Source organism: Camelina sativa, chromosome 19 (assembly GCF_030686135.1).
Source record: "Camelina sativa cultivar CO46 ecotype springtype chromosome 19, ASM3068613v1".
Lineage (NCBI taxonomy): Eukaryota > Viridiplantae > Streptophyta > Magnoliopsida > Brassicales > Brassicaceae > Camelina > Camelina sativa.
Genome location: NC_141898.1, coordinates 2,622,920 through 2,649,891, shown reverse-complemented (window position 1 = coordinate 2,649,891; position 26,972 = coordinate 2,622,920). Strand labels below are relative to the sequence as shown.

At 35.7% G+C, this 26,972-nt stretch overlaps 6 protein-coding genes, 1 non-coding gene and 1 pseudogene across 27 annotated transcripts; 5 read left to right on the top strand and 3 right to left on the bottom strand.

Moving 5' to 3' along the window:
• Positions 1-1,028: 1,028 nt before the first annotated feature.
• Positions 1,029-1,651, bottom strand: LOC104764326 (classical arabinogalactan protein 27 pseudogene; annotated as a pseudogene). The gene has a single exon (XR_015590901.1). The product of XR_015590901.1 is annotated as a classical arabinogalactan protein 27 pseudogene (transcript).
• Positions 1,652-2,527: 876 nt separating this feature from the next.
• LOC104764325 (bifunctional 3-dehydroquinate dehydratase/shikimate dehydrogenase, chloroplastic-like) lies at positions 2,528-6,186 on the top strand. The gene is made up of 11 exons (XM_010487841.3): positions 2,528-3,040; positions 3,225-3,466; positions 3,601-3,706; positions 3,801-4,019; positions 4,120-4,466; positions 4,619-4,682; positions 4,799-4,907; positions 5,007-5,156; positions 5,336-5,484; positions 5,658-5,820; positions 5,903-6,186. Exons 1-11 carry the CDS (start codon positions 2,810-2,812, stop codon positions 5,941-5,943), a joined length of 1,821 nt encoding a protein of 606 aa, XP_010486143.2. The 5' UTR covers positions 2,528-2,809; the 3' UTR covers positions 5,944-6,186.
• A 281-nt stretch (positions 6,187-6,467) lies between these two features.
• On the top strand, positions 6,468-10,990 carry LOC104764324 (bifunctional 3-dehydroquinate dehydratase/shikimate dehydrogenase, chloroplastic). Its single transcript, XM_010487840.2, has 11 exons — positions 6,468-7,110; positions 8,200-8,468; positions 8,605-8,710; positions 8,811-9,029; positions 9,136-9,482; positions 9,583-9,646; positions 9,742-9,850; positions 9,986-10,135; positions 10,237-10,385; positions 10,496-10,658; positions 10,738-10,990. The coding sequence occupies exons 1-11, from the start codon at positions 6,937-6,939 to the stop codon at positions 10,776-10,778; spliced, it is 1,791 nt and encodes a 596-aa protein (XP_010486142.2). The 5' UTR covers positions 6,468-6,936; the 3' UTR covers positions 10,779-10,990.
• A 97-nt stretch (positions 10,991-11,087) lies between these two features.
• On the top strand, positions 11,088-14,809 carry LOC104764323 (uncharacterized). Of its 4 annotated transcripts, none has more exons than XM_010487839.2 (3): positions 11,088-11,359; positions 11,676-11,782; positions 12,321-14,809. In XM_010487839.2, exon 3 carries the CDS (start codon positions 12,412-12,414, stop codon positions 14,374-14,376), a length of 1,965 nt encoding a protein of 654 aa, XP_010486141.2. In that variant the 5' UTR covers positions 11,088-11,359; positions 11,676-11,782; positions 12,321-12,411; the 3' UTR covers positions 14,377-14,809. The 4 variants fall into 4 exon arrangements, with proteins under 4 accessions (XP_010486141.2, XP_087357711.1, XP_087357710.1 ...); XM_087501585.1 differs by having other exon boundaries at positions 11,110-11,359; positions 12,318-14,809; XM_087501584.1 differs by having other exon boundaries at positions 11,274-11,359; positions 11,454-11,782.
• A 99-nt stretch (positions 14,810-14,908) lies between these two features.
• On the top strand, positions 14,909-14,980 carry TRNAP-UGG (transfer RNA proline (anticodon UGG)). The gene has a single exon. It is a non-coding gene; the product is annotated as a tRNA-Pro (tRNA).
• A 78-nt stretch (positions 14,981-15,058) lies between these two features.
• LOC104764322 (uncharacterized) lies at positions 15,059-18,373 on the bottom strand. Of its 15 annotated transcripts, none has more exons than XM_010487835.2 (8): positions 18,103-18,373; positions 16,933-17,349; positions 16,674-16,794; positions 16,010-16,325; positions 15,860-15,932; positions 15,688-15,778; positions 15,511-15,590; positions 15,059-15,425 (listed from the first exon to the last, which is right to left on the bottom strand). In XM_010487835.2, the coding sequence occupies exons 1-8, from the start codon at positions 18,181-18,183 to the stop codon at positions 15,291-15,293; spliced, it is 1,314 nt and encodes a 437-aa protein (XP_010486137.1). In that variant the 5' UTR covers positions 18,184-18,373; the 3' UTR covers positions 15,059-15,290. The 15 variants fall into 15 exon arrangements, with proteins under 15 accessions (XP_010486137.1, XP_010486139.1, XP_010486135.1 ...); XM_010487837.2 differs by having other exon boundaries at positions 15,059-15,388; positions 18,103-18,371; XM_010487833.2 differs by having other exon boundaries at positions 15,059-15,420; positions 18,103-18,360.
• A 2,511-nt stretch (positions 18,374-20,884) lies between these two features.
• Positions 20,885-21,750, bottom strand: LOC104764321 (uncharacterized). 2 transcript variants are annotated; one of them, XM_019241088.2, is made up of 2 exons: positions 21,613-21,750; positions 20,885-21,225 (listed from the first exon to the last, which is right to left on the bottom strand). In XM_019241088.2, the coding sequence occupies exon 2, from the start codon at positions 21,221-21,223 to the stop codon at positions 21,047-21,049; it is 177 nt and encodes a 58-aa protein (XP_019096633.1). In that variant the 5' UTR covers positions 21,224-21,225; positions 21,613-21,750; the 3' UTR covers positions 20,885-21,046. The 2 variants fall into 2 exon arrangements, with proteins under 2 accessions (XP_019096633.1, XP_019096632.1); XM_019241087.2 differs by having other exon boundaries at positions 20,885-21,228; positions 21,613-21,720.
• Position 21,751: 1 nt separating this feature from the next.
• On the top strand, positions 21,752-23,088 carry LOC104764320 (NADH dehydrogenase [ubiquinone] 1 alpha subcomplex subunit 8-A). Of its 2 annotated transcripts, none has more exons than XM_010487831.3 (3): positions 21,752-21,918; positions 21,996-22,229; positions 22,781-23,088. In XM_010487831.3, exons 2-3 carry the CDS (start codon positions 22,036-22,038, stop codon positions 22,911-22,913), a joined length of 327 nt encoding a protein of 108 aa, XP_010486133.1. In that variant the 5' UTR covers positions 21,752-21,918; positions 21,996-22,035; the 3' UTR covers positions 22,914-23,088. The 2 variants fall into 2 exon arrangements, with proteins under 2 accessions (XP_010486133.1, XP_010486134.1); XM_010487832.3 differs by having other exon boundaries at positions 21,773-21,918; positions 22,003-22,229.
• Positions 23,089-26,972: the final 3,884 nt, after the last annotated feature.

The following is a 26,972-nucleotide window of genomic DNA, read 5'->3' as shown; positions in this document are numbered from 1 at the left end:
CGTCGGACAAGAGAAGAAGGCAGCTCTTTTTTTTGTTCTTGCTTTTAGCCGTGAGGCAGCATTATGCAGTAACTCACATGCATGCGCCTCTAGCCTTCTGGCATTTTAGGAACTTTGCAATAATGCAATATACTTAAATACGTTATTAATTCACTAAACACGTCTTTCAATTCCTATACACGTCTCAAGATTAATTAAGACAAAATAACCATTTAAAAACTGGTAAAATAACTAAAAGGATTTGAAGAGAGAATATCTACAACGAGTAGTAGTCTTATAACACAAAGTTACTAAGTCTAAATACATAAAAAGTGCGTGTAATTTTATTTAAAGTGGCTAGAAATCCATATATATATATATATAAGAATTGATTATTGTAGACCATTTTCTGTCTAAAACTCCATTGTTATTAGCATACCTATGGGATTTAATTGCATATAAACAGTAAGATTTTTTAAAACAGTACTGAAAACAGTAAGATTTAAAAGTTGATACTACTGAAAACAGTATACTGTATAAAGCATATGAACCTTTATTTCGAAACGTTATTTCTACTTTTCGAAAGGTTCTTTAACTAGCAAAGAAAAAAACAAAAATAAAGCAACTGCATAAACAAATAGATGAAGTGAAAAGAAAGAAAGAAAAAAAGTTATCAAAGTGTATTGTTTGTATGTGAATTATTTAATTGTAACTAAGCGTCGATAGCTCAACTGGTAAAGACTCTCCAACAAAGTCTAGAGGTCACCGGTTTGAGGGACGGCGCTTGGGAAAGAACCATATAAAATACTTTGGTCCTTGGCCTGAAGGGATGTACGGACCTATGTCCGGAACCTCTTAGTAATTAAAAAGAAAAAAACTTAATTGTAGATTAGAAATTTATTCAAAAATTTCCAATTAATTAGTTAATTATGCATCAATTATGTGATTGACATAATGGATTTACTTACGCTTAATTTACTCATAAATTTTAACAATATATCATTTCGAGGATAAAAATAAATATACGACTACTAAAATGACTTGATAAATACTGTAAATGTTTTTTTTTTACTAGAAATAAATGTTTATTCGAGAATACAAATATGTTTTGGACAAATAAAACTCATGAAAACAAATACGTACGTGGGTCAAAATATAAATGACCTATAAAGCTGAAACGGCAAGAAGACGGAGCGAGAAACACGAGGCGGCGGCGAAGACGACGGAGAGTATAACTTGGGGAGCTTGAGAAGACGGAGTAGCAAGAGAAGAAAGCGGTGGAGAAGCGGAGGGAGCGAAGGCGGGATCAGGATCGGCGAGAACGTCGTCGTATTCTGGTTGGGGAAGTGTTGAAGAAGAAGGGATGGTTTGAGTGGTGGAGGAGACGGCGGGGGAAGGGAGGAGAGGAGCGATCTCCGGCGAGATCTGTTGATCAAAGGGCGAGATTGTTGGGGAAGAAGGGATCGTGTTTGTCGTCAGGGAAGAGATGGAGAGTGATGATGAGGAGAGAGAGATGAAGATGATGAGTGTTAGCATTATAGATGAAGCCATCTTTTTGTTACTGTAATGATGAACAAATCAAAGCTTGTCTTCTTTTTTTTTGGTTTGAGGTTGTCTTTCTCTCTCTCTCTCTCTCACTCACTGATCTGCATTTTGTGTTGTAATGATACTGTCTCTATAAAAGAAATCTTTTAGCTCTAATAGTAAAATATTAGAATTTGTTTTTTGTTTTATTTCTATTTATGAAATCTGTCTCACCTTTTCTAAAAAGTTGATTAGTATTTTTTAATTGAAAGGATGTGTTCGGTGGGAAAGAAAATATTATTGTTGAAATCTTGAGGAGGGGGAGTAGAAGCTGCTATATTATGTATATCGCACATAATTAGTTTTCTCAATACATGCAAATGAAATAGACTATTTTCTTAAGATTTTTTTTTTCTTTGGTTATATGTGTATTACTTGATAAATAAATCGAAACTCAACTAATACAAATGATAAACCGGATTGCTAAGCAAGAGTGATTAAAAGTTTGTTGTTGGATGTTCAAATAAAAAGTACAGTGTATGTATAATTGGGTTGTTCCAAACCAAATATTTTGTTATCTTTTGTACCAAAGTTTGTTGGCGAGTAAAGAAAATTAAAAAAGCTTTGTGGTGTGAGAATGTTTCTTTGGGGTTGCTGGTTTGAATGATATCTCTTTTTGAATGTGAGTGAGTTTGCTTAAAAGGTTTTGTTTACTTTTTTATACAGTGGTATCCGGTAATCCGATTCGAAACCAGTCAGAAGAATATGAAAACGTAATCAAACCAAACCAAACTAATGAGCCCGAACATTCAGAAAAGCCCATTTTATATGCTTCTTTGGGCCCATGAAATGCAAAAACATGCCGAGTTTTATGGTACCGAATGCTCTACTGAGTTTACAGAGTTGAACAAACCTTTAATTCTAAAACATCACACTCTAAAAACTTTTGTGACAGTTCAAACATTCTTTTAATTACATATGTTGAATTTTCTGATTACATATTTTGAATTTTCTCATGATGACTAACTTAATCGAAGCTAAAAAAACAAAAAAAAAAAACAAGTCCCTACTTAAAAAGAAATATCTGAATAAAAATAGAATTATGTTTATCCACAAATGATCCACACCACTAGGCCTACACACCACCTAACTCCGAAACAAAAAAGCCACCTAACATTATATTGCAGTGTATAAAAAAAAGGAGAGTTGGAAAAAACCAAAATTTAAGAATCTGTCAAAATATTTGCAAAAGAGGCAAACAAGGAAGGGTCCCCTGTTAGTTTTTTTGTTTGACGTCTCTTCCCCAATGGCTGCTTCTTCTCGTCTCACCTACTCCCCGCGTCTCCTCTCTAATCCACGACGCTCACCTACCTCCGCCGCCAACCTCAATTTCTCCGCCGCCGATTCTTCTCTCCGCTTCAAATCCAATACCTTCTTCTCCGCCGAGTTCTTTTCCCTGCAAACCAGGAGTGTGCCGGTTCCCGTTTTGTTTCCCGATCACCGGCGCCGGCGAAGCATGGAACCCTCCAACGTCTATGTTAGTGAATTCTTCTTCCTTTTGATGTTCAATTATCTTTTGGATTATGTTCCGGAGAAGACTTTTGATGTTCAGATTTTGTTCTGCTCTGAGTTTGAAACTATACATATAGAACTGAAAAAGACGAAACTTTATCTGGATTGTGGGAATTTTGATCCTTGTTCTGTTCTGTGTGACCCTTTAGGTGGCTTCAAATTCCACGGAAGTGGAGATAGGAAGTCAAGAAATTGTGAAAAATCCGAGCTTGATCTGTGCTCCAGTGATGGCGGATTCAATAGACATGATGGTGCTTGAAACTTTCAAAGCACAGGAATTGGGTGCTGACTTGGTTGAAGTTCGATTAGATTGGCTTAAGGATTTCAACCCTCTTGAGGATCTTAATACCATTATAAAGAAATCTCCTCTGCCCACTCTATTCACCTACAGGTTTGTTTTTTTTTTTTTTTTTTTTTTTTTGTGTTCAAAGCTTGGCACTTTTTTAATGTTTGATATGGAACTTCCTGTGTCTTCTTTCCCTCTGTGGAGTAATGTTATTTTGTTGTATGATGTCTGCTTTCTAGACCAAAGTGGGAAGGTGGTCAATATGGAGGTGATGAAAAGGAGCGACAGGATGTGCTCCGGTTGGCCATGGAGTTGGGAGCTGATTACGTTGATGTTGAACTTCAGGTTAGCGTTGTATAAACTGATGAATTTTAGTATTCAGAAGGTGTTTTGATGCTAGCTTATCAGTTTCTCTTTACTCTATGTTTGCATTGTTAAGGTTGCAACTGAGTTCATCAGATCGATTGAAGGAAAGAAGCCTGAGAATTTCAAAGTAATTGTTTCATCGCACAACTATGAGAATACCCCTTCCGTTGAAGATCTCAATGACCTTGTTGCAAGAATACAACAGACTGGAGCCGACATAGTGAAGATTGCTACTACTGCTGTGGACATCACAGATGTTGCTCGCATGTTCCATATAACCTCAAATGCTCAAGTAAGTGTCTTTCTTACCAGCATGAAGTAAATCGAGTGTTTGCCGACCTCTGAATGTGATTCCCTGTTGTCACCATCTGAAATCTTCACTCAAATTTCAGGTTCCCACAATTGGGCTTACTATGGGCGAGAGAGGTCTGATGTCTCGGATTCTTTGTTCCAAATTTGGTGGTTATTTGACCTTTGGCACCTTAGATTCTGGAAAAGTTTCTGCTCCAGGTCAACCAACGATCAAAGATCTGTTGGATCTTTACAACTTTAGAACAATTGGTCCTGACACAAAGGTGTATGGAATTATTGGCAAGCCTGTCAGTCACAGCAAATCACCTATTCTTCACAATCAAGCTTTCAAATCAGTTGGATTCAATGGAGTATATGTCCACTTGTTAGTTGATAATCTTGCGAACTTTCTCCAAGTATACTCATCCGCTGGTTTCGCTGGATTCAGGTAAGCTATCACGGTGACAGAGAAGTTATTCTCCAGAATAAACAATTCTGAAGTAATGAACAGAATAGTCCACATTTTACTTTTACGTTTTAAGGTTTGCATGGGAATAGAATAATTTTTGGGTGAATGATATAAACTTGTTTTACCTGCAGCTGTACAATTCCTCACAAAGAAGCTGCGTTGGAATGTTGTGACGAGGTTGATCCATTGGCAAAGGTCTGGTTTCCTAATAACCACCAGATAATTTTGATAGTAACCCTAATAATCACTATAAGATAGAATAAATAGCCATACTATTTCACCCTGAATGATTAATTTATATTGTCTTACAGTCTATAGGAGCTGTGAGCACTATAATAAGGAGAAAAAGCGACGGAAAGTTGTTGGGTTTCAACAAGGATTGTTTTGGTTCCATTTCTGCTATTGAGGATGGACTACGAAGTAAGTTCTATGTTCACAGCTTCCATCCTTTTGTTGCTTCTCGTGGAAAAGTGTCCGTTTTTAGTAACGGAGCCTTTTCTTTTGCTGTTTTTTTGTCAGGCTCAGGTTATCCAAGCAGTGAACCTTCCTCTTCTTCGCCATTAGCCGGTAAAACAGTAGTGGTTATTGGTGCGGGTGGAGCAGGCAAGGCACTTGCTTATGGTGCAAAAGAAAAGGGGGCCAAAGTTGTAATTGCTAATCGAACTTACGGTAAAATTACATTTCCTAAACTGATACTTTCCGCTTTAGAAAACACCTTTAAATATTCTGTTACCAGTCATGCTCAGCCTTGACAATAATACTCTTCACTTCATCTCTTTTTAGTTGTCATGTTTGCGGTTGTAATTGATGATGTGGTTTTTTGTCTTCCTGATGTTGTGTTTCTATAGAACGAGCACTAAAACTCGCGGAAGCAATTGGTGGCAGAGCGTTATCTCTAGCGGATTTAGATAGCTTTCGCCCAGAAGATGGCATGATTTTGGCCAACACTACATCCATGGGTATGCAACCAAATGTTAGTGAGACTCCCATTTCCAAGGTAAGCTCTCCTTATAACAACTCTTTCCTAATGTTATCTATCGACAGCGAAAGAGTGGATATTTTATTTCCTGTTATGTAAAGAATTAATTCCGGTCTTATCACCTGCAAACTCTCTTCAGATCTTTAATCTATAAGACAAATCAGTAAGCTAGGTTGTCTTTGTTTCTGCAGCATGCATTGAAGCACTACGCATTGGTCTTTGATGCGGTCTACACTCCTAGAATCACCAGACTATTACGAGAAGCAGATGAATGCGGAGCCATAACAGTCTCTGGCTCAGAGATGTTTGTCAGGCAGGCTTACGAGCAGTTTGAGTTATTCACGGGTTTGCCTGGTAAGTGACCTCGTATGAAACAAAAATCATGTCTTCTGTTCCATAAAACTTAAACTGACTTTATGTTGAATTGCTTGTGTAGCTCCAAAGGAACTCTTCTGGCAGATCATGTCCAAGTACTGAGACATACTTAAGTGTGTCTGTGTGTATGTTCTTCTTCCAAAGGAACTCGATAGAATTGCCAATTGTATTTTCCGAGAGTGTCCTGTTTTTGAGGCGATAGCTGATTGTTACTGTGTAATCTTATCATGTAAAATCTAATACATCTGGCTAGAGTCCGATACATGGCAAAGATTTTATATGTAATTCGCCACACTTCTACAAGCGTTAACATTTGATGAAATTACAACATGTCGTTTTTTTATATATTTTAAAATTCATTCATATCAGAATATTGTGATCTTTCTTAAATAATTTAACATTCGTGACACTAATAATATGTATAGAATGAGAGGTATTTTTGTTCTTCCTTCTGAATGTGTTTAAAAAAGAAAAGAAAAAAATACACATGTGGTGGCTAAACAACTGCTTCTACCAATATGGACCTCATTAGAAAAGGCCAAAAATGTTAGAGCCACAAAAAACTAAGGCTCGAAAGACAGACAGCCTGATACAAACAAACAAAGGCAGAGGATTAAACCAATCTCACTGGCAAATAACTCTTCCAACTACTCCGAATAACCAAGGCTACAGAGTACAGTGTATTGGGAGCAGTTGGATTCCGTCACGCTTTGAGTAATGGAGATAGGCTCCTTTTGGTTCACGTGTCTCATTTACCCAAAAAATAAATGAGGGGTGTGTGTATACATCTCTTGGCATTTGGAAAAATTAATAGATTTTTTCCAACTAAAGTAAGCAATGAAGGCAAAGAGTGCAGGGACACTATAAAAACACAAAGTCTCTAGTAAAAGAAAAAGAAACAATAAGACGAAACCGGCATACATTATATTCTACAGAAAAAAAACAAAATTGTTAAGCCAATCACCATTTTAAGCCTATATATATAACAATACCAAAGACTACTAGTCCAATAATTGCAAACAACTGAGAAAAAACAAGACAAGAAGAAGAAGAAGAAAATAAGCTTAAACTTGAGAAAGTTTGAAAAGAAGCCGCATGGTCATTGGCTTGGGTTTTATGGCAGCTGCTTCAACTAGTGTGGTCTCCAACTTTCCTTCTTTGGTCACCGATCTTGCTGTCCGGTTCAGATCGGATGCCTTCTCCACCAAGAATCCACCGGTTTCCGTTGTGTTCTCAGGTCGTCGGAGTTTGAAACCAAACAATGCTTTTGTAAGTGACTAGCCTTCTTAGTATACACAATAAATGTGGTAGATCTATGATTGTCGTTTACATATATACAAATTTATAGTATCTTACATATAGATAAACATAAGTGTACTTTAGTATATATATTTTTTCTTTCCGGACAATCTATTGATCTAACATGGTCGAGTAAAGCCATTTAGACTAAAAAATTGTCTTCACAATTCACAAAGGAAATATATTATAATTAATCAAATTTGTTTCAAAAGATATAACCATCTCTAATCCATCTCTATACTCATTTCTAATATAGAGTTTAGAGTTTGATTTGCTCTAATCCATCTTCATCATTTTCATATGCAAAATATAAATTTATATTTTTTATATTTTACTTATAATTTACACTAAATAGATAAATTAGTTGGTGATGCTACCTAATTAGCTCTCTCAATTAGGACATGTGGGAAACTTATTTAAGTACGGTGCATATCGGGAACCCACCATTTTTTGGAAACACATGACAATAAGGGAAGCGTGAGGGCCATGCACCATCACGACCAAGCACTATCTTTTGTTTTTCACAGCGACCAAACACTATCTAGTGGCTGTGGTTTTCCCTCTAGCATAAAGAGAGCCAAAATATAGTACCGTCGCAATAATGTGAAGTTTTGTTAATAAAATTGTAGTATAGTACTAGACTACTAGTAACAAATATATGTATATGTATATGTATATTTAATATTATTTAAAAAAACTTTATACTTTAAAATCTTTTTTTTTAAATCCTTTCAGTTAATTTTGTAGTAATTAAACTTAGTCCAATAAAAATCCTGCTAGCTTTCCGAATTTACCTACATAGATAATACATTTAACATTATATGTATAGTCTCGAAAGTGATGGATTTGGCAACTTGCTTGCCCTACAGGTTGTAAAGCAACTAACAACTATGAACTTGTCAGTTTTGTCACTATCGTCATGAATATATGGATAGACTTTTTTATTCTACATAACCAAAGTACTCACAAATTTCGTTTTGAACACATTAGTTGGTTTGTCACTACAACTGATATGACAAATCTAGATTGTGACATTATATCTTGTTTGCAACTTGTTAGGTGGTTTCAAATTCCACGGAAGTGACGATCAGAAACAAAGAAAAAATGAAAATTCCAAGAACCAAAGAAATTGTGAAGAATCCGAGTCTGATTTGTGCTCCCTTGATGGCGAACTCAATAGACAAAATGGTGATTGAAATGTTCAAAGCCCATGAATTGGGTGCGGACTTGGTGGAAATTCGATTAGACGCTCTAACAGTTTTCAACCCTCTTGAGGATCTGAAAACCATTATACAACAATGTCCTCTACCAACTTTGTTCACCTACAGGTTTGTGTGTGTGAGAGGCTCGAGAGTTTTTTTTTTTTCTTTTTTTTTTCTTTTTAATGTATTAACTATGGTTGGTTTGTGTATATACAAGCATGATGCATTCATTATGAGTAATAATGTCCGTATGATGATCTAGACCAAAGTGGGAAGGTGGTCATTACGAAGGCAATGATAATGAACGACAAGATGTGCTACGCTTAGCTATGGAGTTAGGAGCTAATTATGTTGATATTGAATTTCAGGTCACATATCATAACTTAAGAATTCCTTTTTTTTTTTTTTTTTGGGATTTGTAAATGTTGATGCTAATAAATAATGACTTTGACTTCTTCGTATGATAAGGTTGCAAGTGAGTTCATCAAATCGATTCATGGAAAGAAGCCTGAAAATTTTAAAGTCGTTGTTTCATCGCACAACTATAACGATACTCCTAGTGTTGAGGATCTCAAAGATCTTGTTGCAAGAATACAACAAACTGGAGCTGATATAGTAAAAATTGTTACGACTGCTGTTAACATCACAGATGTTGCTCGCCTTTTCCATATAACCTCAAATTCTCAAGTAAGTGCAATACGTAATCTAGATAAATTTGGACCTTTACTGTTGTTAATTGTTTGTGAACCTTTCTACTGTTGCAAATTTGGACTAATCTCACTGAAACGTTTAGGTTCCCACAATTGGATTAGCTATGGGTGAAAGAGGTCTAATTTCTTGGATACTAAGTTCGAAATTTGGTGGATATTTGACATATGCCACTTTGGAGTCTGAAAAGATGAACGCGCATGGTCAACCAACGGTTAATGATCTATTGGATCTTTACAACTTTAGACAGATTGGTACTAAGACTAAAGTATATGGAGTTGTGGGAAATCCTATTAGTCACAGCAGATCACCTCTTATATACAATCGAGGTTTCAAAACAATTGGCTATGATGGAGTGTATATCCACATGTTAGCCGATAATATTGCTAGCTTTCTTGGAGCATACTCATCTCTTGATTTCGTTGGATTCAGGTAAATAACCAATTAGGTTATTTTTTTATTGAAAAAAATACATATTTTCATAAAATATCCAAGAAAATTGAATTAATAGAGTACTTGTGTTGACATGCAGCTGTGCAATTCCTTATAAGGAAGATGCATTGAAATGTTGTGATGAGGTTGACCCATTAGCAAATGTATGATACGCTAATGACCCGAATCATTATCATATAGCATATATCATCATCTTAGTAAAATTACTGAAACGCGTTGTGCAATATCGATCTTACAGTCTGTAGGAGCTGTGAACACAATACGAAGGAGAGAAAGCGATGGAAAATTGTTGGGTTACAACACGGATTGTTATGGTGCTATTTCTGCTATTGAGGATGGCTTGCGTAGTAAGTTCTATGTTTTCAGTTAATATTTATAGTTTTCAAGTTATATCCTTTTATTTATCTATCCGATGTGGGATTCTTTATATATCAAGTTATATTCTTTTGGTGTGTTTTATTTTTGTTTGGTTCTTCCTGCAGGCTCTGATGATCCGAGCAATGTTCCTTCGTTGTCGTCGCCATTAGCTGGTAAAACAGTAGTGATTATTGGTGCTGGTGGTGCTGGCAGGGCACTTGCTTATGGTGCAAAAGAAAAGGGAGCTAATGTTTTTATTGCTAATAGGACTTACGGTATAATTAAGCTTCATCAAGTACAAAATTTTCACTTTTAACGGTTAATGTTCTATGACGACATAGTCATATTTTATCTTGACACTTCTTGTTTTTGGTAGAACGAGCCGTAGAACTCGCGGATTCAATTGGAGGCAAAGCCATATCGCTAGCGGATATAGATGATTTTCATCAGGAAGATGGGATGATTCTGGTCAACACCACATCAATGGGCATGCAACCAAATGTCGATTTGACTCCCATTTCCAAGGTACATTTTTCGTATGCCTAACTACCGTTGTTGAAATATTTTTGTTTTTGTTTTTTTTTTTGTGAGGCAAAATTTGAAAACTATAATATTTTCTTCGTTGATGGGATTAGCATGCATTGAAGCACTATTCATTGGTATTTGATGCGGTCTATACTCCGAAGATGACGAGACTCTTACGAGAAGCAGAAGAGTCAGGAGCCAGGATAGTCGTCGGCTCGGAGATGTTTGTCCGACAGGCGCTTGAGCAGTTCGAGCTTTTAACCGATTTGCCCGGTATGATTGATCGATAGAGATCATAAAAAGCTCACTTTGCTAATCACATAAGCTAAATTGTGAATGTTGTTGTGTGCAGCTCCAGAGGAACTCTTCAGGCAAATCATGACAAAGTACTAGAGAAGAGATTTAGAAGGCTTGTGTCGGTCATGTTCTTCTTGTTCCGCGCCCGTGGAGACCCGGGGCCTATTCAATAAATTTTGGGAATGCCATATTTTACCAGAATGTGCGTTGTTGTATCATATACTAATTACCACTGACAATGTAATAATTACAACAATAAACGACACTGAAACTACAATAAATAATAATCCCTTAAATTTATTTATCAACGTATACGTAGTAGAATCAAATCCAACCAAATCTAACCCATAATAATGTGCGAGAATTTGGTATATTTTTTTCCCGGTTTCTTTTCGTTATAAGTGTAGTAAACTACATAGTACTAACTGAAAGAGAACTTTATTTCCGACGAAGGGTTTTTTGTCTCCCGCCAAAGCAAAAAAAAAATTGGGGGAAAAAGAGGAATTTTACATATTTCACCCGCCAACTTGAAAAAAAATCAATCTAAAAAAAAAAAAAAAACAAAAAGGGTACTTTAACTAATTGTTCATCAGTTTTATGTTGAGTTGTTTACTTTTCCCGGCCAGACAAATCACATAACTCTCTCTCTACACACCGTTTCGTCTTCCCTCGGCAAAGTAAGCTTCCTTTTTTTTGTCTTTTTATTTACTTCTTCTTCTTCTTCTTCTTCATGTTCCATTACTGATTCGAAATCTCCGATCAAATGATTAGGGATCTGAATCTGACTCTTAACGTTGCGTTTGTTCCTCTCTCTCTCTCTCTCTCTCTCTCTCTCTCTCTCTTTTTTTGCTTCTCCCAATTGTATAGGATAAAACTGAGTGTAGATTTCGGAATCAGAATTCTAACAAAAGTTGGAGGGTTTATGTGCAATTAATTAAAAATACGTCATTTTGTTTTCTTTCAATTAACCCCAAAACTTAATCAAATCTACAGGGGACAATTTGTAGTTAGATGGGCTTTTTTAAGTTTCACATCAGAGAGACGTCGTGAACTTTAGTCGGACTCCTTCCTCTCCGCCGCCGTTCGGTTAATTCTCGCCGGTGAGTTTCTCAAATTTCTCCATTGTGTAATTCGTTAAATCGTCAGATCCTATAAAGATATTCTAATTTGGGGGGGGGGGGGGGGGGGGGAATCCTCCTCTGTTTCATTCGCCGCCGGTATCGTCTTTCTCTGGGTGTTCGAATTTTTCAATTCCACGATGAATTCGTCGTTAACTCTCGTTTTGTTGTTGGTCTCTTTCATTTTCTGGTTTTATTCTTCTACTCTGCTTTTATCACTTCTGACTTTAAATGGCATTTCTAGAGAACGTAGACACATGTCTAGGGTTTTTATTTTATTTGGGGTTCCTTCAATCCTCATAAGGAACCGTTTTCTCTGATTATGTTCTGATTAACCTCTAAAGGTTATACCTTTTAATCTGGGTTTGTGTTTTTTTATTTTTCTTCCATTCATATATAATTGGTACATTTATGTGCATCCGTGTTTTGGTATTGCGATTATCCTATTGTTTGGAGTTGTATGAAGGACATGCATCTCTAATTGAAACAATTTTGATCTCTATCTATTATTATGTAGCAGGATCAGAGCAGAGGTGGAAGTGTCTACAAGGGGTCATTTACATCACTCTCTCGGGTTTGGGGGTTTCTATGATACTTATGCTGGATTGATTATGAGTATCAACAGAGATGAGGCTCTTAGAGCCAAAGATTTAGCGGAGGGTTTGATGAAAAAGACTGACTTTACCGCTGCACGTAAGCTTGCTTTGAAGGCTCAGAAAATGGATGCCAGCCTGGATAACATATCTCGTATGATTATGGTCTGTGATGTTCACTGTGCCGCAACGGAGAAGTTGTTTGGAACTGAGATGGATTGGTACGGTATACTTCAGGTTGAGCAGAACGCTGATGATGTTATCCTCAAGAAACAGTACAAGAGGCTTGCGCTTCTTCTCCACCCTGATAAAAATAAGCTCCCTGGTGCTGAATCTGCTTTTAAATTGATTGGTGACGCCCAGAGGATACTTTTGGACAAAGAGAAAAGGAAGCTTCATGACGTTAAACGCAGAAGTTGGAGAAAGCCTGCACCTGGACCACCATATAAAACCCAACAGATGCCCAATTATAACACACAGCCTGTTTTCCGGGCAACCGTTAATAACAGGAATATCTTCACCGAATTGAGACCTGAAAACGGCCATCCCTACCAGAAAGCTCAAGCCCAACCAGCTGCTTTCGGTCACCGTGCAACCTTTTGGACATCTTGTGCCTTCTGCCGGACGAGGTTCGAATATAGTCGTGAACATGTCAACAAGGAAATTACTTGTGCGTCTTGTAGTAAACAGTTCACTTCTTTTGAAGTACCTTCGCAGAATGCACCACCGGGGAAAGGATCATATCAGACTACTTCCTTCCCGCAACAGAACAAATTTCCAGACCAAAAGGCTTACAGTGAACCGCAAAAAGGCGAGTTTCTAAAGCGTCCAGAACATCCTCCCAAAGTTTCCTCTACAAAGGCGAGTTTCCCTATGCCGGGCTCTACTGCTAAAAACGCTGGCAAGAGGAAGAGAAAGAATATAATTGAATGTAGTGAAAGCTCTGATAGTGAAAGTAGCAGTGAGTCAGAAGATGTTGTGGTCGATGATACTATGGCAGCACGAGATTTGGGGTCCAAAGGAGGAGAGAAGCCTCGGAGGTCAGTCCGTAGCAAGCAGAAGGTTTCCTATAACGAGAATCTGAGTGATGATGATGTAGACTTAGTTCCTGAAAAAGGTGAAGAGAAAGAAGAGGAAAAGCAGATGCATGAGGAGCATAGCTCAACTGAGAGAGTAAACACGAAAGAGACGATAAAAGGAGACCAGGTGGAAACCCCTGCTGGTGCGAGTGATTCAGAGGAAGATTTGAGTTCAGAGAGTGCAGCAAAACCAAATTTGATAAACTATGATGATCCTGATTTCAGTGACTTCGATAAGTTGAGGGAAAAAAGCTGTTTTCAAGTTGGCCAGATGTGGGCTGTTTATGATGAAGACGAGGGAATGCCTAGATTTTATGCTATCATAAGAAAAGTAACAACTCCTGATTTCATGATTAAGTACGTATGGTTAGAGGTTGACCAAGATGACGAGAATGAAAGACCAAATTTACCTGTCTCTGTTGGTAAGTTTGAAGTAGGGAATATGGAAGAGACGACTGAGTGTTCCATTTTCTCTCATTTGGTCCGCAGGACAACAAGAATCAGGGGTCGAAAGTTTACAGTATTCCCAAAGAAGGGAGAAATATGGGCCCTTTTCAAGAACTGGGACATCAAAGGGTCGGCTAACACAGTTTCTCCTCTTAAGTACGAGTATGAATTTGTTGAGATCTTGTCTGATCATGCAGAGGGAGCCACGGTATCAGTTGGGTTCTTGTCTAAAGTGAAAGGCTTTAAGTGTGTTTTCTGTCCAATGCCAAAGGATGAATCAAACACTTCTGAGATTCCACCTCATGAGTTCTGTAGGTTCTCACATAGTATTCCGTCATTCAGATTAAAAGGATCAGAAGGAATAGGCGTAACCGAGGGTTGGTATGAGCTTGATCCAGCTGCTTTACCGGTCTCTGTCTCTCAAAATCTATCAAGTGAAGAAGCAGCTCAAGACTAAGACCATCAATCTCCACCTTCAGGATCTGCCTCTTGATATTATCTCAATCAGAGGCTTTGTTGTGTCCATGAATTGCTAAAATCACGATTTTTGGAGCCTGTTTTATTTTGTTCAGGCGTACAGGTTTACTGACAAGGGAAACCAAAGCTCCTCAAGAGGCGTCGATAAGCTTGATCCCTCTTTGTTGTCTTGTGACATGATCCAGTCATGATTCTGGTGGGCGGTTGTTTTTTGTTTATTTTTATTTTTTTGTCTAGCTCTTGCGTTTTCCTTCTTCCGGTTCAGTCGGGCTTAAAACTTAACTAGCATTTGTCTCTATACTCCATTGTTGGTAGAGTAAGAAACTGTTGAATTAAGTTGTTGAAAACCCTATTTGGCCATATTGTGCTTGTACTATCCACTTTTCACTTGTAAAATAAAGCGTCAGTTGAAATTTCTGTTTTTAAGCTCAGATAGCTAACACAAACACTTGTAACATACACATTAAAGACGAGTTTTGTAATATACTTATCCGTCTACATTACAACAAAAAGGGCATTTGGTCTAGTGGTATGATTCTCGCTTTGGGTGCGAGAGGTCCCGAGTTCGATTCTCGGAATGCCCCTTTTTGTTTTGTACTCAGTAATCACATGCCTTGGTCAGTGTATAACTTTTGCATTTTAATCCAGAAAAGAAAAAGAAAAAGAAAAAAACAGATCACATACATTACTCTTTTCATCTGATACAATGTCATCTCTTTCACAAACTTTCATCGTGCCCTGGAAAAACACACTTAGGGGGCACAAAAAAGAAACTTCAGTAACATGTTCGAAGAAGAGTGTGTGCATATATACATGTTACAGGTTACTGCTGGATCAGATGAATCTCCTCACCAACAACTTCTTCCATAGTACATACAAACTCAAAAAGAGGTTTCATACTGGGCTTGAGTTTTCTGCAATGCGTACACGCCAAGTAAAATAATGAAGGTACAACGAGTTTAGGCACACAGCTATCCCAAAACCAAGAATCCCTGCAAAAAGTATAGAATAGATCGCAGATAGCCTAATCTGAAACAAAGAGTTTGGGAAATTGTAATGATCTTCATGTATCAATAATGAAATGAGGAAAACGATAAGTGAGAGTATTGCTTACTGTCGCATATAATATATGAACCAACATGCACACAAGCGCAAACTCAAGTGCTGCGTATGTCCATATGTATTCTCTGATAGCTGCAGAGTCAGATTATGAAAAGAAACGTTCTAATTTTGTTGGCAAACAAAGGAAAGAGAGCGACTTAAGAGTTTCTGAGGCAGTGGTTCTGTGTACCGAGGACAATGGCAAAAACAGATGCTAAGAGGCCTAACGTAAGTGAAAATGGTGCCGCTATGTAGATAGCTTGCTTGTTCAAGTCCCGAATCTACCAAAAAACATCAATATTTTTTGTCAATGCATTTTTCAACAAAGTCAATCGAAACACAGAATATGTTTCAGTGGCTACCAGTAATTGCTCAAGGAAGAAGAAGTAACAGACTGTGCTGATTAGTACTAGCACCACAAACTCTTGCCAAGCACTGCACCAAATCATTGAGTCAGTTGTGTAATATTTCCAAGAATGGTTGAAAGAAAGAAAGAAGTATCTTGAAGTTACCTAGCGGTTTGTGACTGCATGTTCTGTTGACTGCGATCACGCCTGTGGTTTAGTTGATTAGATGTGGGCACACGAACCAATGTAACTGGTAAGTTCTTGACCTCTTGTCTACAGACATCACAGGTTCTTGTTCCCTTTGTACTAAACCACTTCATAGCACACGCTTCATGAACAAGTCTGAGATCACCTTTGCAGCTGCATTCCATTTTCAAAGTATTATTTTCTTCGCACACGTCTAGACAGATCCTGCACACTGCTTCTTCTTCGGGAATTTCTTCATCAGTTTCTTCAGGAGGAACAGGAGAGATATGATCTGCTAAACTCGGAGGAACAGAGATCTTATTCAGTATACAGATAGCATATGACTAAACGAAGAAAGTTTTAAGTTTCTTTCTAATTCCTAAACAAAAAAATTTGCTGAACCAACCATTTGATTATGCAAATGATTGAGTAAACGTTGATATCCCCTACACTAAAAACACTGCATATGAACCAATCAAACCCTCGTATCTTCATCATCCATACCTCAAGTCTGTATCTTTTAATTCAATGAGAATTCAAAGGCAACTGAGAAAAAAAAGGCTCCATGTTTAAGGGAGAATTAGCATTGATTGTTCCAGTAACTGCCTAAGATCTGATACTAACACCTGTTAGAAACATGTACCTGCACTAGTTTCACTGGCAACACGGGCTTTGTGGTTGTCGAAAGAGATGGATCGCACAATCACTTTGTTTCTTCCGGGCATAGACAAGGACCTTGGAACTGCTGGACAAACATAATCTTTCTGCAACAAAATTCAATCTTTAGTACTTCCAGCTCCATTTTGGACAAGAAAGGAGATTCCTTGAGAGAATTTCAACATATTTACACATTACAATTGACATAACAGAGAGGACAATAATGTACGACAGCACTAACTCACATTAGGCGGTTCACCAGGCATCTCAGCTGAAACCTGTGTAGATACCACCGGAGACAATTTTGCGGCATGTCTACTAGGAAGTGACAAGCATCTCTTCCAATAAGGCGACGTTGTTGAAGTGGGAGTAGTGGGCTTTTGCACAGTTTCCATAAGCCCGGGAGATAGGAGGGAGCTTCTCTCGCTATCGGTTTGAGAAGAAAATTTCTTTTTCAAGCTTAAATTCCGCAAGATTCCTCTAGGTGAGGATGTAGTACCAGTTTTGAATGAACTAGTGGACTTCAGTGAGCTCTTTGGGTTACGGCCGCTACCGAATGGAATAGGTCTTGGCGGTATTTGTATAGAAAGATCCAAATGGGTTCCGCTGGATTGAGAGCTTGGCACATCTTCAGTAGTCTTTTCTTTAACCTGATGATCACCCTGTAAGCATTTCATGCACACAAGTCAAAGGTTCAGGTCTTCCTCTTACACAAATTAACAATAAGAAGAATGATCACAAACATTTATAACACATAAAGAGAAAAACAACCAACATTATCAATTTGAATCTAGATGGTTAAACAGAATCACACAAGCTATCTCTACATACCTCCAAATATTGAGAAAAAACAGTGTCAATAATAAGGGACAAGAAAAGCTTTGTAGTAACAGAAGACATCCCCAAAATTATAACTGCAAGATCTAAACACAAATGGATTTTTCTACTTTGTCATTTCACTTTTTTCCCCCACAGAAAAAGTTACTTGTTGTTTATGTATAAAACAATCCCAAGTGGCTCAAGTTTGTTCTCTAAATAATAAAGGCACATAATAAAATCAAAAGCAGATTCTGTACCTACAAAGTGATTCATGTTGATCAAAATCCAGATTCCACAAAAAGGAAGAGAACTAAATAGAAGAAAAAGCCCAAAAGATAACATCTTTGAATGAATATAAACCCTGGACTTTAAATACAGGTAGTTTCCTGGATAATCAAACCGTACCAATCAATCAGACAGAAGAACAACAAAAATTTACAAACCCAGATACGTTTTTTTTCAAGCGATTCTTCAGAAACATGAGGAATAAGATTTACCTTTTGTAATCTGATTATCTAAGGAACCCAGAAAAAAGAAAAGCGAATTAAGGAGAGAGAAAGGTCAGGTTTTTGGAATATGTATGTTCTTGTGGTTACCTGAGAAGAAGAGGAAGAAGAATCACCAACGACGATTATAGAAATTCCGGCTTGTTGAGCTGCCGAATCTTGCATCATCATCGAACCCAAAATTTATTTATTAAACCGATTTAATTCAAATTCTCTATTATATGTATCAAAATTACGAAATCAAATCCGGTCGACAAATATTCTGAGAGACTGTGTGAGAGAGAGAAGCAAATCTGTATATATAATATGATAGAAATAATTATGCTTTATTTAAATACTACTCCCTCTGTCTCACATACATGCATTTGAAAGTTTTATTAACTTTAAAAATAATATTGTTTACTTAATTAAAAAATATTATATATTTATAAACCAATGATCATTCAGATTTTTTTATGATTATTTCCTAAAGTTTACAAAAATTTAATATTAATTAACTAAAAATGGTAAAACATGAGAAAATAATAATAATATAATACGACTGACATGTTTTATTGTTACTTTACTTGTTCACTTATACTAGTATAGTATACGTACGTTGTTACTCCACTGTTCTTTTTTTTTGTTTTACGTTTTTTTGTCTTCATTTATTACTGTTTTCTTTAATTTTCCATAATCGTTTTTTTGTTGTTGTCAAATCTCCATAATCGTATTTAAGATATGCAAAAATATAAATCGACAAAGAAGGATGAAGAACAACAAATCATATTCTTGTCGTTGATTTTTTTGACGAAGAAAATTCAACGTTACGGGCCTACGGGTCGCTCATGTTTCTTGTCCGAATCCCGTCACTTCGTTGGAAAATAAATCAAATCATTCTCTTCTTAGTTCACTTTACGCACTGAATTAACAAGTAGTAATGTGATGATAAAAAGTATTATCATAACATAGAACCTTTCTAAAAAAAATACTTGAAAGTAAGAAGTAAAAGCTACTTTGTTAAACGATAAAAGGAAAAAAGATAAACTTAAGCGGCTTTATATACTGTACTACTAAACAAATACACGATGATCGATCTTTAGATAATGGCGTCTTTTAATTAATACCTCACCAGATTTTCTTCTTCTATCTCCTTAGTCCTTCCTACGTAACGTAATATATACACCACGTGCTTCTATCATACTCTTCCTCTGCTAAAAAACTCATAATGCGGTTTGGTGGGTTGTGTTTTAAAATTCGCGATATGTTTAATTTAGTGATTTGTATCTATATTATTTATCCCTATTGTTCTTGTGTTCCCATTCGTATATGCATATGTCATGGAACAATGTTATATAATTATATGAATTTGTTTAAGAGCATTTAAAACATTTTGTTACCACAAAATTTAGCAAACCTTTTAATCATCTCCTCTTAAACAAAATTATAACTTTTGATTAGTCAAAATTATAATTCCAAAGCTACATATCAAACCATTTTATTATGACAAACATTATAAATCATCATCATGATCGTCTACGCGTATAATATATTCATATTTTATACATACATAGATTTAATTTAATAGTCGTTAGTTTCTGCAGCGCGTATTTTTTTATGTGTTTACAAAACGATAGATAGTGTGAAATGCGATGCACATCCCCAAAGAGTTTGTATCGTCATCATCATATCGTAGTAGAATCCACAAAGGTGCTTTGGGAATTTCATAGCTCATGTTTGATTCTACGTACGTTTCTTCTACAACGATCGATGTAAGACTAAACAAGACAAGTATATATGTATCTCCGTTGTTATCTTGAATTCTATGTTTTTAGCGTCTATGGACACACACAACCAACAAATAGTTGATTATTTTTAGACTAGGATGAGCGCAAACATAATGTGTATAATAGTATTAGTTAGGTTATGACTATATAGAAAAATATATATGAGAAAATGAGGAAGTCATTTGAGATGTTGAAATAAGGCATATTGTGACCATTAATTTGAGAGAACTGATTCATAATCCAAATTTAACATTTTGTTCTCGATACAGTGAATTATAATTTTATACAGTTACATGGTAAAAATATCCCTTTTCTACAAACTAATTTATCTTCAGCTTGTACGTTGAACCAATACTACTAGACATATATAGTGTTATCACTTATCACCAAGGCAAGATATGAAGGTAATTTCTGACTTTACTTACAACGTCGAACCTTAGAGTTTAGTCATTATACAGTAGTACTATAGTATAAATTGATATGTTAGTCCAACTATAAAATTGAATGTTCTGAATTATAATTTTTGTTAGTGTATATGGTCGAGCTCGTGGGCGAGAACATCATGTCCTACTTAAATCACCATCAATTACCAAACAAAATTGCCAAAGTGTCATCATATATTCTAAAAACATCATTATATAACTACCGACCCAAAGAGAAGTGTGTGTGTGTTCATTGAATCTTCTTAAAATGGAAGAAAAATTCGATTTGACATCCAAGATTTGGCTTAGTCATCTCAAGTCAAAGTCATGACCTAACATAAAGAGATTACGGTGGGTCGATTAGGAACAAGGCCGGCTATGCATATAGGCTTACATCCAAGGTAGAGACAATTTTTTAGCTTTCCTTGAAAAGGCCAAACAATTGTGATGGTTAAGTTTATGTATTAGGCTTCTTTAACGTTTTGTAGGAAAACAAGACACAAAGATCTCCAATTGTTAGGCGTTTGTTTGGTTGTTCTTTTAGGCAGCCATAAGAGTGATTGGATTATGTAGACATATGAAACTACTAAAGGTATACATGTCGTCGGGTAAGCTAAGTTGTAGTGTAGGAGGATCTAACTAATATCGTGCTCTCGTTGAAATTATTAAAATTGATCACAATACTATCAAACTGCACTTAAAATTATGTTTTAGAGAATCCAACAAACAGTTTCGATACAAGTTCTAAATTGAAAAGCTATTTGATTGATGAGGAAGTAACTTGCATATATTATTGTAACAAGTTTGATAGCATAAACAAGCTAAATCAATCAATCAAAGCATTGTTCACTTCATTTTCTGCTCAGTAAAGAGGACATGGCGATTAACTCGAGGATCGTACTTGCGGAACTCGAGCTTCTCAAGAAGTCCCTTGGTACTCTTCCTCTTGACATAGAAGAATCCAGTCCCAGCTGCTGAAACTAGACGGATGAACATGAACGTCTTCTTCCTCTTGTCACCCATATCTTCTTCAAAACACACACACACACACACCAAGTATGAGAAATGTCGTCACATTACAGAGATTGCATTAGGACGAACAAAAAAACCCCTAGAAACTGATGAAACAGAGGGACCAAAACGTATAAAGTTGTCATTTTTAGCTTATAATATGAAAAATGCTCTCAACAATACTTAGAAATGAGGACATAAACAGATCTGGTGAAGCTAGAGATGAGAAAAACTAAGCGGAGAAACAGATCTTAACACCTAAGAATTTAGATATCTCAGCTCGAATTCAAATTACAACACGACGAACACGATTTCAAAACTAGAAGAACCCATTTTAGAGGAGATGAAATTAGATGTTCGAAAATCAAAAATCGAAGAAGCCTAGAATGATTTAAGCGTACCTGTAAAATCGAATTCGACGGAGTCCGAAACTGATCTCGCCGACGAAGATGACGGGGTGATAAACCCTAGAAACGAGAGATTGAGGGGTTTTTTTTTATTTTTTATTTTAAATCAAATAAAAAGGCTTTTAAATTAAAGCCCAATATCGGCCAATTAAAGCCAGATAAGAAAAACGCAGCGTTTTCATGACCAAACTTTGCTTTGTTGTGGTTGTTCTTCTTCATCGCTTCAGGCGTTTTTATTGTTTGTTTCTCTCTGGTGGAGAAGAAGACTCGAGTCATCATCATCTACAGACTACAGAATAGGTGAGATAACGTTTCGTTGTCAATCGAATTTTCATTTTGGATTTCGAGGTTTTGATTCTCAATTTTGGATTATATAGTATATAGATTTAGGGATTTGTTGTAAAAAAATCTTGAGCTATGGCGGCGAATGCGGCGGTTGACGGGACGGGGAATCCGATCCCGACGTCGGCGGTTTTAACAGCTTCGGCGAAGCATATAGGAATCAGGTGTATGCAGGAAAACATGGCGTTCCTGAAATGCAAGAAGAACGATCCTAATCCAGAGAAATGCCTCGAGAAGGGGCGTGAAGTTACTCGCTGTGTTCTTGGCCTGTACGTCTTCTAACCTCTTGTTTCTCGTTTCAATTTCTCTACAAGTTCTGAAATTTAGTGGATTGTGGATAATGCCAAACGTTGTAGATTTAGGGATTCTGATCATAGAGTTTGAGAAAGGAGTACCCTTTAGACTTGTTTTGATGTGGGTTACAGTGTTTTTAAGGTCCAGGGACATAATTTAAGCTGTGCATGTTTTTTTTTTGCAATAAGATTTCGAAATTAGAACATTTTCTAGAACTTGGCAAGTGTTTGTTACATTATGGCCTCCTAGTTGAAAGTAATTCATGGCACACTACTGTTTGTAGGATCCTTTGTTTCCGTAGCTTGAAATTGAACTCATAGCCATTTGTTTAGTATCTAGGACTTGGAAGCTGTTGTTTGACTCTTGTGTAGCGACTAGCGAGTGATGATATCTTGAGAGTTCACTTACTTTGTTCAAACCATAGGATAGGACGATCATGCATTGTCTATAACGAGATCTGAACTTGAGTAGTTTGCAATTGTGGACTAGTTTGTTCTTAAAAAACTGGTGAAATGATAATTTGCAGGCTGAAGGATCTTCACCAGAGATGCCCCAAGGAGATGGATGCTTACGTTGGATGCATGTATTATTACACCAACGAGTTTGATTTGTGTCGGAAAGAGCAAGAAGCCTTCGAGAAAGCGTGTCCGTTGAAATGACAAGTCAAGTTTATTGTCTCCTAATTAATTATAAGCAATTGTTTTGTTTTCAGTCTTGAGCTTTACTCTAATCACACTCTTCCATCGCTGCTTCGTTTCCTTTTCTGGTAGTGCGAAGACCATTATTAAATCATGTCATGTTTCTTAATTTCTTAAAAGATGACGGAGTTAAGTAGAGGCATTTGAGTCTTTGACTCTCTTCAAGTACTTACTATACAGTTATATTATGCAAAAGCCAAAATGTAAACAAGGTTTTCCATAAATTTACACATACATTAATTATAATTAATACTTGACATAACTGAAATCAAATTTTAGTTTGTATAAGAAACACAATATTTCCAAGGATTTAATTTGCGATGGCATACTTTCTACGTATAGCAATTAGCAAAGAGATCAGACTGTGTCATGCAATCCGTTTGGTCTTTAATTTATTGGACAACGTCTTCGTCGGAAGGATAGGTTAGGCATGTTCTAATGCAGACGCTCTTCGTAGACTGCATTAAATGTCTTGTTGGTTTCTGAGGATCGGTCACAAGGGTCTGTTTTGCTGGGAGGTTGTGAGAAGCGACCGCATGATCCTCGGCTCCCATAGATGCTATAAATTGCTAATGGTATCACGCTTACAAATCATCGGAACTGACCGTTTACGAGACCAATAATTTTGCCGCCGCCTTGCTTTAGAACAATAATTATTGTCTATGTATTGGTATGCGAAAAATCACATCCAACATATAGGAGAAATATGTACATCAGACAAGGATCCGTATGTATGTGTATCTTTCTCAAATTTTATCTACTAAATATATTAATATATTTTGCGTTCTATTAATTGTATATGTCTAGCATTGAGAATAACTGACCATATACAGTATGTACAAATGATAAATAGATGCTTCTTGAACGTCACCTTAAACTGGGTTATTGGGATATTAAAGTTGATGTTCGCAGTATAAACAGTTTATAAATTTGGTATATTGATCACATAACTTCAGGGCAATATAGAATCTTAGTTAGTTTTAAGTTTGGTTTGCGTTAGTTAAAAGCATATTTCGTGTTTGTGCAAGGCTTTTCTTTTCTTTTTGTCAACGTGTTTGTGTAAATTTGAAGTGTGTACTGTGTACATATTGTGTTTTGACAAATATATTAAATTGGTGTGACTATCTAGCTATATACATACATACATATACATCAATACATGTGTCTACGTACGCTACCCATGAATGAAGTTCGTGCGAGACATTTATACACTCGTCCAAAATCAATATACACAAATTCGATTATCCCTTCCACATACGATTTCGACAGAAAACGAAACATATTTTAAAATTATTGTTCAGTACCAGATATATAGAAAGAAGAAAACTGCCATATAGATATAGTAGTATCTGACAAAACCTTTAAATCAGTTTGTTGACATATTGATGTAATGTGCACATAGAGCACCGCTTCAAATCAAGGTAGTCAATGTCTTATAGGACTCATGAACCTATATATGACCTATTTTATCTCGGCCTGAATATACGTCTACATGTGTTAACTTTTGTGTTTGTTCAAACAAAAAAAAAAAGTGTTAACTTTTCTGTTTATTGAGATTATTTGCTATTGTTTTGTGGGTCTTCTTGTAAATTTGTTAACACTTAACAGTTGACACAGTGTATAAACACCAAAAACAAAATATCGCTTTACGACTTGTGGAAAAATCAAAAATCAAATGATATACCACTTTCCCATACTTCAAACAAAACACTGACCCACCCCCAAAATATAACAGTAAGTCAGTAACCCACATGTTTTCTTATTTGTTTTTTTTTTTTAGATAGATGTTTTCACGTGTCCGTCTAATTAACAAGAAGACTTGTAACTTTTTTGTTCTAAAACCGGTTTAGCCTAGAAAATTTTGAATGCTAAATGTCTGTCCGAAGTCGGCTTTAAGCCTCGAAGTTGTTTAGAGCAGGTCCGAGTTTCAGTCCCAGATGATAAGTTATGCAAGAAAAAAAAGTTAATGGCAGAAACAAAAATTATAGCATAATTACGGCCCGCCTAAAGCATATGTAGAACTGCCACGAGGCATTCACTGGTTTTTGACGCCACGTTCCTTACACTAGCCCTAATAAATTATACTTATACGTAATTTGTTTTATACGTTTGTAACATAATTTGATGCATATATATTGTAAAGGTTTACAAAGTTAAGTGTGTGCGTATATATAACATAAAAACAAGACCGCGAAAGAATTAATCGAAAAAGACAAGAGGGATTGAGGTGTCAAATATGTGGGTATGACCACACATCGAGAGGAGTACTGTATATATGACCACACATCTGGGATTTGTAATACTATAATAGCAATGAACCACATTTAGTTATAGTATTCTTTTTTGTCAACACACTTTGTCATATATTTACTTGCTCGACGACTATACAATGACCCACACTTCTTATAGTATTCCTTTTTGTCGATGTCAAAACACTCTTTCTTATTTACTTTCTCGACTAACTTACTAACGACTTAACAATGACCCATAGACCAAAGTTCTTAGTATATATTATTCTTGTTTTTTTCCAATACACTTTTTTTGTTTTTTTTTTCTTACTTAATACACTTTTTTGTTTTTTTTTCCTTACTTACTTTCTAACTATAGTTATAAGTTATAACTTATAATTACTTCTCAGTTCTCAAGGAAATCTTTCATAATATAATTTTTAATATAGTGTATACGGTAGAAATATGTAGTCGCCGCTGTCACCTTGTATGTTATTACTCTTTTTTCTTTTCAATCCATATATGCTATTTGTTGAATAAATACGAACTAGGAATATAGATTGAATATATGATTATATCTTCTTACAATAAATATTACAACTAACTTACAATATTACCCAACTGTACGAATCAATTTTAACAACGAATTACCTTTTAAATGTCATTGACAAAAATAAAATACATTTGAAATACAAAATATCATTCCCTATGAGGAAAGAAAAACATTTTATTTCCTGTTAAAGGAAAAAAGACAATGTAAAAACCATCTTACAAGGAGGAATAAAAATTATCTTCTAAAAAAAAAACGCATATTAATAGCATGTCACACAAGTTACAATACTTCAATTTCTTAAAACTGGGATGCAATTTATGAAACCAAGTGAAAAAGAATAAAATCTCTACTAATTAAACTTCTTCTTTTTTTTTTTTTTTGTTAAAGACTAATTAAACTTCTACAATACAGGAATTACATGAAGATTTGTGGTTATTGCAATGCTGAACAACGAGCACTTGTGTAGCGTCAAAGAAAAAAAGAAGATACTTAACAAAAAAGATGATTGATATGATGGGTTCGGTAGCTTAATGTCCAATGGATATAACCAGTATTATCCTAAAGATCAAAATTTTGACAATACAAAATAGGTTCAAGAAGGAGCTGGCTTGTAGACATTAATTAGGCAAAAAAACTTTATCGCTAATTGGAGTTGTCAGTGTATCAGAAGAAATTTAAATATATTATATATAATCAACCATATATTTTGTATTACAAGTTCTATTACAACAATAATTTATATTTTATAGTCTATAAAAAAGTTAGAATAATATGTAAACAAACATACAAGTATCCCTTATAAGCTGTGTTAACTACGAAAATAAAACGTCTTTTTTCACGTCAAGAAAGGCCATAAACTATACTATTTAACAATTACACTCAGTTGTAATCAGACTTTCCAAGTAATATTTATTTATTTTTTAATTATTATATACAAAATTTTGGTATTTTTTTTTCTCCAGAAAACTAATTACTGAACGGGATTAAAGAACAAACAATAACTACGTACAAACCATGTAACAACGCCATATCGAATTAGGATATAATATATTACAAAACATTTCAAGGAACTTTAATGATGACTGTGTATATATAACAAAATAATATACGTCTCAAAATTCCAATATTTAGATGTAAAATATTTCTTCTTAGATTAGATTGATGCCAAAACTAGAAAAAAGTATAAAATTAATGGTTAATTATCACTAGTGCATGCTACTTAGTACTTATCTAGTAAAA

Bases quoted from the DNA above. Each gene is read 5' to 3' on its own strand.
- LOC104764323 (XM_010487839.2), top strand. From the start codon at position 12,412: ATGAGTATCAACAGAGATGAGGCTCTTAGAGCCAAAGATTTAGCGGAG.
- LOC104764325 (XM_010487841.3), top strand. From the start codon at position 2,810: ATGGCTGCTTCTTCTCGTCTCACCTACTCCCCGCGTCTCCTCTCTAAT. The intron at 4,467-4,618 runs GTAAGCTATCAC...TTTTACCTGCAG, and splicing joins GCTGGTTTCGCTGGATTCAG to CTGTACAATTCCTCACAAAG. The intron at 5,821-5,902 runs GTAAGTGACCTC...TTGCTTGTGTAG, and splicing joins GTTATTCACGGGTTTGCCTG to CTCCAAAGGAACTCTTCTGG.
- LOC104764320 (XM_010487831.3), top strand. From the start codon at position 22,036: ATGGCGGCGAATGCGGCGGTTGACGGGACGGGGAATCCGATCCCGACG. The intron at 22,230-22,780 runs GTACGTCTTCTA...GATAATTTGCAG, and splicing joins ACTCGCTGTGTTCTTGGCCT to GCTGAAGGATCTTCACCAGA.
- LOC104764321 (XM_019241088.2), bottom strand. From the start codon at position 21,223: ATGGGTGACAAGAGGAAGAAGACGTTCATGTTCATCCGTCTAGTTTCA.
- LOC104764322 (XM_010487833.2), bottom strand. From the start codon at position 18,183: ATGATGATGCAAGATTCGGCAGCTCAACAAGCCGGAATTTCTATAATC. The intron at 15,933-16,009 runs GTAACTTCAAGA...GATTTGGTGCAG, and splicing joins ATGCAGTCACAAACCGCTAG to TGCTTGGCAAGAGTTTGTGG. The intron at 15,591-15,687 runs GTACACAGAACC...CTGACTCTGCAG, and splicing joins TGTTTTTGCCATTGTCCTCG to CTATCAGAGAATACATATGG.
- LOC104764324 (XM_010487840.2), top strand. From the start codon at position 6,937: ATGGTCATTGGCTTGGGTTTTATGGCAGCTGCTTCAACTAGTGTGGTC. The intron at 9,851-9,985 runs GTAAGTTCTATG...TTCTTCCTGCAG, and splicing joins TATTGAGGATGGCTTGCGTA to GCTCTGATGATCCGAGCAAT. The intron at 10,659-10,737 runs GTATGATTGATC...TGTTGTGTGCAG, and splicing joins GCTTTTAACCGATTTGCCCG to CTCCAGAGGAACTCTTCAGG.